Here is an 11613-nt window from a genome sequence, read left to right on the forward strand (position 1 = left end):
GTCTCAAACTTCTATTCTTCATTACATATTTTTGTGTTGTCATTATTATAAAAAAAATTAGTTTTGTTTAGATCTACCAAGAGTCCTAGAATGATTTACATTATATACATTATTTTTTCTATGGAATGAAGCAATGTTTGAGCAAATATATAGAATTTCTGTATATAATATGTAATGTTATTTGATGTGTTTTAAATTTGAGGCCACACCTCCAGGAAAGTAATTTTTGCTAATTAGTTAGTAGAAGAAAAATGATTCCGTCTGTTCTGTGCCTAGTCAGCAAGCTGCCTCTGATAGCAGAAGAAAAAACTCTGCTGTAACTGGGACTTTGGTTCCCTCTTATCACCCCTTCACCTGAAGTACTAGGACAAGCTTGCCATTCTCTTGACCTAGGAAAAAAGCTTGGGTCTTTAGATGAATTCAGTGTTTTCATTTGGGTATAGTAAGATATGCCATTAGTCCAGGCTTTCAGGCAGTTGAGTAGGAGAATTACAAGCTTAAGACCAAAGCTGAGTGTGGTGGTGTACACACACACCAAATAAACATAACAGAAGCACAAACTACAGATGATATTTACATGATAGACTGAATTATATTTTGTGAACATAACATACTTGATAAAAATTTTAAACTAGCTTGCTTATATACTACATGGTTTATAAATATTTTAAAATTAAGAACCCATATTTATAGAAGAGTCATATATGACTTAGCCATTTGGCTTTCTGTTGGAAACTGAAAATATAACAAGCTTAATTGACTTTATAATAGTTCCTTGTTGCCTAATGTTTCAGGTACAGCAACTCAGATATATATTGGTTATATATTGGTCAGTACTGAGGCCAAACCAGCAGAGTGCAAAGGTCACTGTGGAGGAGATAAGTATGTGAAGGCTGGCATGTGCTTCCGTAGCTACAAATAATTAGCAGTGGGACTTAGAGCAAGCTACCTAACTGGCCTCAGTTTCTCGTTTATAAAATTTATGAAAGGTACAAAGTACCTGTCATATCTATCCTCAAGTGCTAGGATGAGGTTTAAATGAACATACATTTTATTTGGCTGCAGGTTCTCAATATGTATTTCAGGCTAGCCTTAAACTTAAAATGTAGCCAGACTGGACTCAAACAGGGATTATAGGTGTGTAGCTCTGTGTCCAGCTGAAACATTTATAAACTGAAAATACTATACGGAAATGAATGTTGTCTTATATTTCAGTAGTCCAGTGAACAATGGTGGTCTTAGCAAGAATGGTTTGCTTTTTCTTTTCCAGAAATACTGTTACTGAGGAAGACTTAAACCCAAAGATAATAGCTTTGCAGAATGCCCAGAGGAAGCGGAAAATGGAACATGATGGCTCCCTTTTTCAAGCATCAGGAATTGTAAGTGTGAGTGGTGTGTTGTCTTCTGAATGAATACTAAAATTGTATTTTCAAAAGCTATCATAAATAAATAAATAAATAAATTTATTTATTTATTTATTTATTTATTTATTTATTTATTTATTTATTGTCCTGCCTGTAGGCCAGAACAGGGCACCAGATCTCATTATAGGCAGTTGTGAGCCACTATGTGGCTGCTGGGAATTGAACTCAGGACCTCTAGAAGAGCAGTCAGTGCTCTTAACCTCTGAGCCACCTCTCCAGCCCCATTTTTTTAAAAACAAAAAAAAAAAAAAAACAAAACAACAACAAAGAAAAACCCTTATATTTAATAAATTCTGGTATGAAAAACCCAAACATGGCAGTTAAATTAGAAGTTTGCTCATCACTCCACCCTCAGTATCAACACCACTCTCATTTTCATCTCAGTAAATTATTTTCCTTATTACTAAAGAACTGGGCTAAAGAGATGGCTCAGTAGTCAAGAATACTGACTGCTCCTCCAGTGAATCCAAGTTCAAATCCCAGCACCCACATGGAGGCTCACAACCCTTTGTCAGTCCAGTTCCAGCAAATCCAATATGCTCTTCTGACCTCTGCTGGCACCATACACATATGATGTCCACACAAAAATAAAAATAAATCTAAAATAATTTTAAGAGACACACTGTTTTAAGGACAGTTGAGGCTAGCTTATGGTCAGAACAAATCGATTGGAAAGTATTTAAAAACATTAACAATAATGGGGAGGAAATAACTTTATCATAGTATTATAAGAATAAATAAAAAATTACATTAATATAAGACAATTTTAAATTCTAGAGCATTGTTTAAGACACTGGCTTATTGGTTGGTATTAAATGTATACTGACTACAAAGATTTTTTTTATTGTAAAAAATTCAATATACTAAATATTAACTTAATTTTTTTATAGGGAACATTATTGCAGCAGCCAGGTGACCGTGCTCCTACTACGTCACTTTCTTGGAAACGTGTGAAAGGATGTAAATCTAGTGAACAGAATGGGATGGAGCAAAAGACAATTATTTTAATACCCTCTGGTTAGTTTATTCTTTGTTCTTAACCAGCATAAGGAAGAGCTTAAATATGAAATGATTTTAAGAGTTTGTCCCCAAGTGATAGTGATTCCACTTCCTTAGGAAGAGTAAAAATTGGCCAGGTGGTGGTGGCACACCAGTAAGGTCTGCAAATACAAACTGAGACCCTGTCTCAAAATGAAAGAGAGAGGGAGCACAGAAAGGAGGGAAGGGGAAGGGAAAAGGAAGAGAAAGAAAGATGAAGTAAGCATTTTGTCTGCTGGCCACATTTGAAATTCAGGGATTGGGCATTTCAGATCAGACTTCATATAATCATTCTGACAGCAGAAATAAACTTGATTACACTTATTTGCATAGTGAAGGGTTTGCCCCATAGGCTAAAAACCTTTCCAGAAATTTGTTTTATTTTACCCAATACCTACTACACAATATCAATTTAATGATATCTTTTTGTTTTTCAGACTTAGCATGTAGACTGCTGGGGCAATCAATGGATGAGAGTGGATTACCACAACTGACCAGTTATGATTGTGAAGTTAATGCTCCCGTACAAGGCAGCAGAAACCTACTGCAGGGTGAAGAACTACTCAGAGCTCTAGATCAAGTTAACTGAGCTTTTTATAATCTCATTCCTTTTGATTGTTTTTTGTGTTCTTTTTTTTCAGTTATTGTTATTATTGTTTGTTTGGGATTTTGTTTCTGTTGGTTATTTTTGGACACTGGTGGCTCAGCAGTCTATTTATATTTTCTATATCTAAGTTTAGAAGCCTGGCTACAATACTGCACAAACTCAAAATAGTTTAGTTTTGATCCCCTTTCTACTTAATTTTCATTAATGCCCTTTTTAGTATGTTCTTTTAATGCCAGATCACAGCGCGTTCACATCTCCGCAGTATTTCCACCATTGCATTGCAGTAGTCATTTAAAATGCACCTTTTATTTATTTATTTTTGGTGAGGGAGTTTGTCCCTTATTGAATTGTTTTTAATGAAATGCCAATATAACTTTTTAAAAAGGCAGTAACTCTTCATCATGATCATAGGCAGTTGAAAATTTTTTACTCATTTTTTTCATGTTTTACATGAAAATAATGCTTTGTCAGCAGTATATGGTAGCCACAATTGCACAATATATTTTCTTAAAAATACCAGCAGTTAATCATGCAATATATTCTGCATTTATAAAACTAGTTTTTAAGAAGAAATTTTTTTTGGCCTATGAAATTGCTAAGCCTGGATCATGACACTGTTGATCTTGTAATGATTCTTAAACTGTATGGTTTCTTTATATGGGTAAAGCCATTTACATGATATAGAGAGATATGCATATATCCGGAAGGTATGTGGCATTTATTTGGATAAAATTCTCAATTCAGAGAAATTATCTGATGTTTCTTTAGTTACTTTACCAGCTCAAAAGAAAACAGTTCCCTATGTAGTTGTGGAAGCTTATGCTGATATTGTGTAATAATATTAAACATAAATGTTCTGCCCACCCTATTGGTGTAAAGACATTTTGAGTATACTGTAAACAACAAAAAAATCATGAATTGTTAGTAAAATTGCCTAGTCTGTTAATTTGTTCAAAATATGATGTTTGGTTTTATGCACTTTGTCGCTATTAACATCTTTTTTTTCATATAGATTTCAATAATTGAGTGATTTTTTTTAGAAGCATTATTTTAGGAATATAGAGTTGTTATAGCAAACATCTTGTTTTTTTCTATGTACATTGTATAAATTTTCCATTCCCTTGTTCTTTGTGGTTGGGTCTAACACTAACTGTATTGTTTTGTTACATCAAATAAACATCCTTTGTGGACCAGGCCCCCTTGGGTCAGCTTTTGTGTTTAAATTAACATTTGTTTCAACACTTCCAGCTCATTTCTCAAAAGTTTAAGTTCTTTATAAAAATTACATTGTGCATTTCTCCATTCATTATTGCCATTATATAATGTATGATGTATTCCCGAATGTCATGTTAAATAATGACAAATCATAATATTGCACTGTAAAGAGAAATTTTTTAGAAGTTTGCCATTAAATTTATAGAGTCTATTAAAATATAAAACAGAACTTCAGTATTTTCAGTATGAATGGAATAATCAAGCAAACCACAAAACATCATAATCATACACTGTTGGAAGGGTCTCCGGTCCTCTGCGTGTCTAACCTGTTCCCATCAGCAGACAAAGCTAGAGCTGAAATACGACTATTTCCCAACCTAAGTGGCAGGTCAAAGAATCTTACATCATAGGACATTATCTTGGTGGGTTTGGTTTCAATGATAGGGGTACAGGACACATTAATATGCAGGTGTGTTTTACAGATAATCGTACATTACCTGACTTTTCTTTTCCAGGTCAAAAAACAGTATCCTGATCCTGTAATTGTGAATTTTAGAAACTTCCAAATAAACACCACATATCCTCCAGCTATATGCTTATCTTTCTATAATCATGCATCACTTTTAGTATTCTAAAAACATTTTTAAGTAGCTTTATTTTCCCCCTGTGTTTTCTTTTATAGTAGAGCTGTTTTGCTTTCACATTCTAAGTTTTAAAAGATCAGAAAGTCTAGAGAGGTCTAAACATAAGGAATGATGGGATCTGGGACTGCTGGTGCTCTCCTGTAATCCACCACTTAGAGGCAGAGGCAGAAGAATCAGGTGAGTTCTAGGCCAGTGTGGGCTACATGAGAACGTCTGTCGGTCAAACCTGGGGCGTCACATGCATACCAAGCAAATGCGATATAGCACTGAACTACTACAAGCCCAGAAACATAGCCTCGCTGACACTTACATAACCAGTGGGGAACCTTGTCCTCTAGCCTGTGTATAAATCCTAACCAAAGTGAGCTGTCTTTATCTTAGGATGAACCTGTGATTGCAAATAACAATTTTAACACTTTAGTAAAACTGTTCCAAAATTGGGGCACAGCACAATGTGCTTCCACACTTAATTACAGACAGCGATAGAGGTGACATTTTAGAATAAAGTGATTGCTTTAATATTCCCAGTTCACAAGATTTTAAAAATGTTTAACAAATTAATTTAATTTGAAAACTTGAAATTTATGTACAGTTTTCAAATATTTGTAAATTTGTCAATTAATATATAATAGAAATCAGGAAATGACTTGTGAGCAGTGGTCAGAAGGGAGCTGAAGGGAAAATTTAGTACTGACATGTGATTTCTCAGAAAAGACTCCAGATAGTCTGCCACTCCGTCCCAGCTTTGCCCACCATCTTGAATTCCTTTACACTGCCTTTAGAACCCTGCTGTAGCATCCTGAGCATTGCTCTTTCTCAAGGAGACCTAAGCCGCTTCCGCCGCCCCATTCTCCGGTGCTGCTGTGAATCCATGGCTGGTATTACTTTTCCCTGACGAAAGTATAGCAAAGGGAATTGACATATTCTGTTCGTTTGTTCAGTGCCTGTTAGGCCTAGCAACTGAAAATGGTCACTATTACCATAGCTAACTAACTGTTGCTAAAATGCTTTGCAAAGTCTGCGTCTAAATGACCCTAATGTCTGTTAGATACCACATGCTAGACTTAATGCTAGCATTTTGCACGTTAATTCACAACCTCTCTGGATTATGCTTGTTTCTCATTTTATACATTAGAGATTTTGGCCATCAGTAACCCGGCGCCTACAGTCCTAACCACCAGTCCGTGGAACATACTGGTTTCCCATTGCTGAATGTTTAAAATTAGCACACAGGAAAACACAATGAGAGTGGAAAATGGAGGTTGGATGTCACTTGAGAAGAGCTGAAGTGGCGTGTCCAAAGAGGGGTGACAAGAAACAAATGAACAACGTGTTCTTAAAGCTACTACTGGGTTTTGAGCTTGAACTAAAACTTAAGTTCTCTCAATACAGGAGACACTGACGTGATTCGATGTGTAACGAATGACAAAGCACTTTACATATAAAAGGCTTATTAAAAATGCATGTGGCTTTCACAGAGCTGTTGGAATTAATGGCATAAAAGACGTGGTTAAAACCTCGTAATTACCATTCCGAATCCTAGCTTCCTCCTCCAAGCTTCGATAAGAGGTTTTAAAAGTTCAAAGTTCTAAACTCGTGTCAAGCAAGAGTTGGGGAGAGGGGAGGGCCTTTGCCTTAAAGTTTACTTCAATAAAACCACAAACATAAACATGTTGCTGGCTGGAATCAACAAAAAAGTAAAAGTAAAAAACCTATGGCAGTGTTTCAAGTCTGCCCCCTGACCATTTTGCTCTTGTTTCTTCCCTTTATATAGCATTGAACCTGTTATCCAGTAGGAGTTCGAGCAATTTGTAGAATATGATTCCACATAGTGTCCTGTCCGATAAAAGCGACATCTCACCACACCCGCTCCTCTAAAAGCCTTCTGGAGCTTTGTGTTCACACCCTTCAGGGGTTTGGGAATAATTTAATTCTTACCTGTCATGGGTGGATTTTATCCAAGACGCTGCTCAGACACCCGATCTCCGCTTACTATGTAATTTCCTTTATTCCGTTTTGGCTGCAATCCGGAAAGCAGAGAAAGGCAGGTGCCTGAGAGCAGCGCAGCCTGACCCTAGCTGGCAGGCGGGGAGCCTGGTACTGCTGCACCGGGCGGGCGAGCTCGGTGCTACCTGCTGCGGATGGAAAGGCGGCCTCGGTCGCGCTGGCCCCGCCCCTGTACGTGCCTGGGCGCAGCGCCCCGCTGCAGCCGGCCGGTGTGCGGGGCGCGGGACCGCCCGCGGCTCCCGCCTACGTGTACGAGCGCATGTGCGAGGTTGGTGGGGGCAGCCGCGCCTAGGTCCCCACGCAGCCTGCGGCGACCGATATTTCAGGGCGATTTGGGATGGGGCCTAGGCTGTCCCTATCAAGTGCTTTCGGCTGCCAGCTGTCCTTTGAAGGACAGAAATTTCCGATGCCTCTGAACATGTTGGATCATCGCAGTTTTTAATGAGTCTTTATCTAATCTAGCCAAAAATGAAAAATTCTAGCGGGCACGAATCCCAGCCCCTCCAGAGGCTGAGGCCAGCCTGGGCTACCAAGAGAGATGAGTTGCTTAAACATCCCCCTGCCCCAGCCCTTTAAGCTTATTTTGAATAAATCGCACTGGGATATCTGATTAAGTCAACGAAAACTCAAGCTGCCCCACGTGGTATGTTTTGTTTGGTTGAATTTTTAAATTTGGTTTGGTTCCCCCCCCCTTCTGTTTTGCTTATGCTAATCATTGAGAATCTGTTAGATAGACCGAGAAGAGTTTACAAATTATGGAAGCACTTGGGGCCTTAAATTTAATCTCTTGTAATCCTAGCGTTTGTAGTTTGCTGGGAAGTGAGCTCGCTCAGGCTCTGCTTAGCCATTGCTCCCGATGCTTTGCATTTTCTTTCCTTTAGGGTTGCTCGTGTGTCTTCACTGGACGTAAGGGTCCAGTTTTTTAAAGACGTGGCTGAGGTGTTGTAAATACTTTGCTAATGAAAACTGATCTGCAGCATGCGTTTATCAGCAGAGGTAGGCGCCATTTAAAGAGAACCTTTTGGGTTTTTAGATGTTTAAATCTTAAAGTGGCTATTGTCTACTGAAATATTTATCACAAAGTCATGATATTTTGAAAGCTGAACAATATATATTATTGCATCTATATCAATACATATATACGTGTGTCTGTGTATACATGCACCTGTATCTTGTTCATATATATGAATTTTATATACATCCTGACAAGAAGGCTAGAATTCTGTGAAGTCAAATTTATGTTTAGAAGTCTTTGAATTAAGCAAGTTAATTTGCGCTGCTTTGTACAAGGAGCCTTTCCAAATGCTTTTTGTTGTTGTTGTTGTTTAACGGATTTTCCAACGGTTCTGTATGCAGCAGTACCACAAAATCTTTCACAGGAATGCAAACCGTGTGGTGAGCAGTGTGAACTGGCCCGACTCCTAATCTGCCCCAGAACCTTTCAAATGAAGTCAGTCCCTGTAACCTACAGAGAGGGCTTCACAGCATGGGCCGGTGCCACTCTGCATATACCTGTCACCTGGGCGGACATCTGTGTCCTTCCTCTTTAACTCCCTTCCCCCACAGCCCCCCTCCACCCCCACCCCTGTCTCTCTCATCTCCTAAGAGGATTTTTGGACATTACCAGTCCCCCCCCCTCACCCCTTCAACTCTGAGTTCTTGATTGTCTCACTGTCCTTCTACTTGGAATACACGAGGGGCAACACGTGATTGAAGGGGGTGGAGTGGGGATGGGGTTTCTTATGTAAGGAGAGAACCAGAAAGAATTCCAGTCCTAGGAACAAAGTAGCGAGAACGAGGCTATTTTCTAGCTCATTTCATGCACTGACTGGCTGTACAAGAACATGATCTCAAACTGTGGTGCCTGCTGTCAGGGTCCTTAATTCCCTGGATGAGGTACATTCTGCTATCATTTATATAGAGATGGTGGAGCACCAGCCCACAAGGGACGGAGGCGGATCACCCCAGACCTCTGCGGGTACCCTGGCTGTCAGGAGCCATTTCCCCACTAACAATCATTACAGAGACCATCACTCTAGGGAGTCTGCAGAGAACCTCACACCCATAGTTATGTTCTATTGACAAAACCTGCCCCTCACCCAATTAACTGCTAATCTTAGCGGAACCCGCCTCACATTCCAGCTATCCAGGGAACCAGGTGTGGCCACTTGTGACTTCTGGCCTGTCTGTCTGAATGTAACCGAGCTACGTGACCGGAACCACGCGGCCTGCGAGATCCCGTACCCTGCCCCTCATCCCTTACCATATATAAACTGTAACCCGTCCCTAATAAACTGAGGCCTTGACAAAGTTGCTTGGCCTCGTTCTTCTGTCTTAGCTCACTCCCTTCCAGGTAGCGCCCCTCCGAGACCCTGGAATAACTGGATTGCCGGGTGGGTTACAACCCCTAGACTGAGTAGCCCACCCAACGCAATCCACAGTGGCGCCCGAACCAGTGACTCGGAGTACGGTCAGCTATCGGACGACACGCGCAGTCCCGGGACAACAACAAGAAGAAAAATGAAGGTTCTGCGGCTGTAGTACTCGGACAGATGGCAGAACGGGAGGTAGGCGCAGGTTCACGTCGTCCCACAAGGGGTGAGACAATCACTTTCAAAGGAAGAGAAATTCATACAGGAATTTAAGCATTCACTCAGGGACAGAGGAGTAAGAGTCAAAAACAGAGATTTATGTGTTTGCTTTATGTATATGTCTTTAACTCCCTGCCACATGGAGCAAAAGCTGACAGGCAGGTTTGCTATAAAGGAGTCTAGACTCAAAAAGCTGCAGCTGCATGTAAATATGCTTCTTTTCCATTTCAAAAATCTTGCTTCTTGGTCAAAAATCTTTAGTTTGTAGGTGTAAAAGTTTATATCTAAGGTAGATTAAGTTCAGTACTGTGTTTCTGTAGAAAAAGTTTTAAGGTCAAAGATTGTGATGCATTCAGAGGATTTTTAGAATTGTTTAGGCTATCTGAGTTTTTATTTCTTTATTATAAGGTTGGGGATTGTTCTTTTGAGTTCTGTATTGTTCTTTTGAGTTCTGTGAAAAGTTTTGCTATAATTTTAATGAACATTACATAAAGTCTGTATGTGAGTTCTGTGAGAAATGTTGCTATAATTTTTAATGGACATTTACACTGAATCCGTAGACTGCTTTCAGTGAAATTGTCATTTTTGCTGTGTTTCTTCTGCTTTCGCAAGAAAGTAGGGGATCTTTCAAGATTTAAAATTCTTATCCGACAATTTTCGTTTGTACGGCCCGCTCTTGGGTGGGAATCATAATGTTTCAGCTTGAGGTTCTTTCCTGCTGCCAGGTGTTGCTTCAGGCCTCTCACTAAATTTATCAAGGGCCAGAGTTATACTCTTAGCAAGTGATAATGGTTAAAAGTAAAAAACATTTCCGCCTTCACAGGCAGAGATGACAGGACCCAAAAACTTTTGTCCTGCTTGCTTAAAGTCACTCCTAGATATTTTGTGGTATTCATGGATATTTAAAAGGATGATGTCTCATTTATCCTAGGTGTAAAAGAGATACCTTTGGGTTATTTTTAGATTCTGGCTATGATAAAGTTCTGCTCTGGGCATGGCAGAGCACGTGTCCTTGTGGTATGGTTAAACAACCTTATATTTAGGCCCAAAAGGGCTACTGCTAAGTTTTGAGGTAGATATCTGCCTAATTTTACATAATGGAGGTCCCTCAGTGCTGGGGAGACTCTCACTCAGGTCTTGGGAGGGCGCGGCCCCCTCATGGCTCACCAAAGACCGTCCTTGCTGAGGTCGCTTACACGTGGCCTTGGTTGGTGGGGGAGGAGTTCGACCCCCAGTGACCGGAAAAAAGAATTTTTAAGAAGACCACAGCCCGGTGGTCCAGAAAGGTCATAAAAATTTCAAAAACCTACGGAGGCTCCCTGCCTCTCGGGACCACTCCCAGGGTCATAATCAGCTAGTTCCTAAAACAGTACTGTGATAATTGCAGCTGGAAAACTAGTTTTTCAGGATTGCAGTTTCTCGGGGATTGCTATCAGGATTGCAGTCTTCAGTCAGTTCCTGGTGCAGGGTTGCTGAACAGGCTAACCCTGGATTTTTGATTCTCCTCTTCCTGCTGGGGGGGCTGGAGAGATGGCTCAGTGGTTAAGAGCATTGCCTGCTCTTCCAAAGGTCCTGAGTTCAATTCCCGGCAACGTGGTGGCTCACAACCATCTGGAATGAGGTCTGGTGCCCTCACAGGCTAGTCCTGGATTTTTGATTTTTCTCTTCCTGCTGGGAGAGTCTGGATTTCTCCAGGTTTTTCAGTGCTGTATGTGATTCAGGGAGGGCTGTGCAGTATGTACTTCCAACACTGCTCCCAGCGCCGCAGCTGCCGCCACGGGCTGCAGCTCACTTCCAGCGAGTTTTTTTCCTACCCACGTTTTCTTAAGCATAGATTGTTAACAATAATTTTTAATCTTGGTCATTTTTACAAGGATAAGGTAAATCTCAGAGTTTTGATTTGCCTTTCTCTGACGGCTAAAGGATGTTATATTCAAACATTTTTTAGGTGTCTCTCAGTCATTTTTAAGTACGTTTGTTAAGAGTTTTTCAGTTTAGGTCTATAACAAATATTTTTATTGGATTAAATTTTTAATAACTAATTTCCTGAGTTCTTCACATATTTTTGGAATGGATTTATGATAAAT

At 39.9% G+C, this 11613-nt stretch overlaps 1 protein-coding gene and 1 long non-coding RNA gene across 3 annotated transcripts in view; one reads left to right on the forward strand and one right to left on the reverse strand.

The window, feature by feature from the left end:
- The window catches only part of Hif1a (hypoxia inducible factor 1 subunit alpha), a 46263-nt gene extending 41999 nt beyond the window's left edge, over positions 1-4264 (forward strand). For both annotated transcript variants that reach the window (XM_050153608.1, XM_050153609.1), the window contains exons 13-15: positions 1271-1379; positions 2315-2441; positions 2900-4264. In XM_050153608.1, the coding sequence (XP_050009565.1) occupies positions 1271-1379; positions 2315-2441; positions 2900-3051 (388 nt within the window). In that variant the 3' untranslated portion in view covers positions 3052-4264. The remainder of the gene's footprint in view (positions 1-1270; positions 1380-2314; positions 2442-2899) is intronic.
- The window catches only part of LOC126508398 (uncharacterized), a 28078-nt gene extending 20962 nt beyond the window's left edge, over positions 1-7116 (reverse strand). The window contains exon 1 of the long non-coding RNA XR_007593804.1: positions 6867-7116. This is a non-coding gene — a long non-coding RNA (uncharacterized lncRNA). The remainder of the gene's footprint in view (positions 1-6866) is intronic.
- Positions 7117-11613: the final 4497 nt, after the last annotated feature.

The sequence above is a fragment of the Alexandromys fortis genome, unplaced genomic scaffold (assembly GCF_014885135.2).
Source record: "Alexandromys fortis isolate MF-2015 unplaced genomic scaffold, M_Fortis_MF-2015_v1.1 scaffold_82, whole genome shotgun sequence".
In the NCBI taxonomy this organism is placed as follows: domain Eukaryota; kingdom Metazoa; phylum Chordata; class Mammalia; order Rodentia; family Cricetidae; genus Alexandromys; species Alexandromys fortis.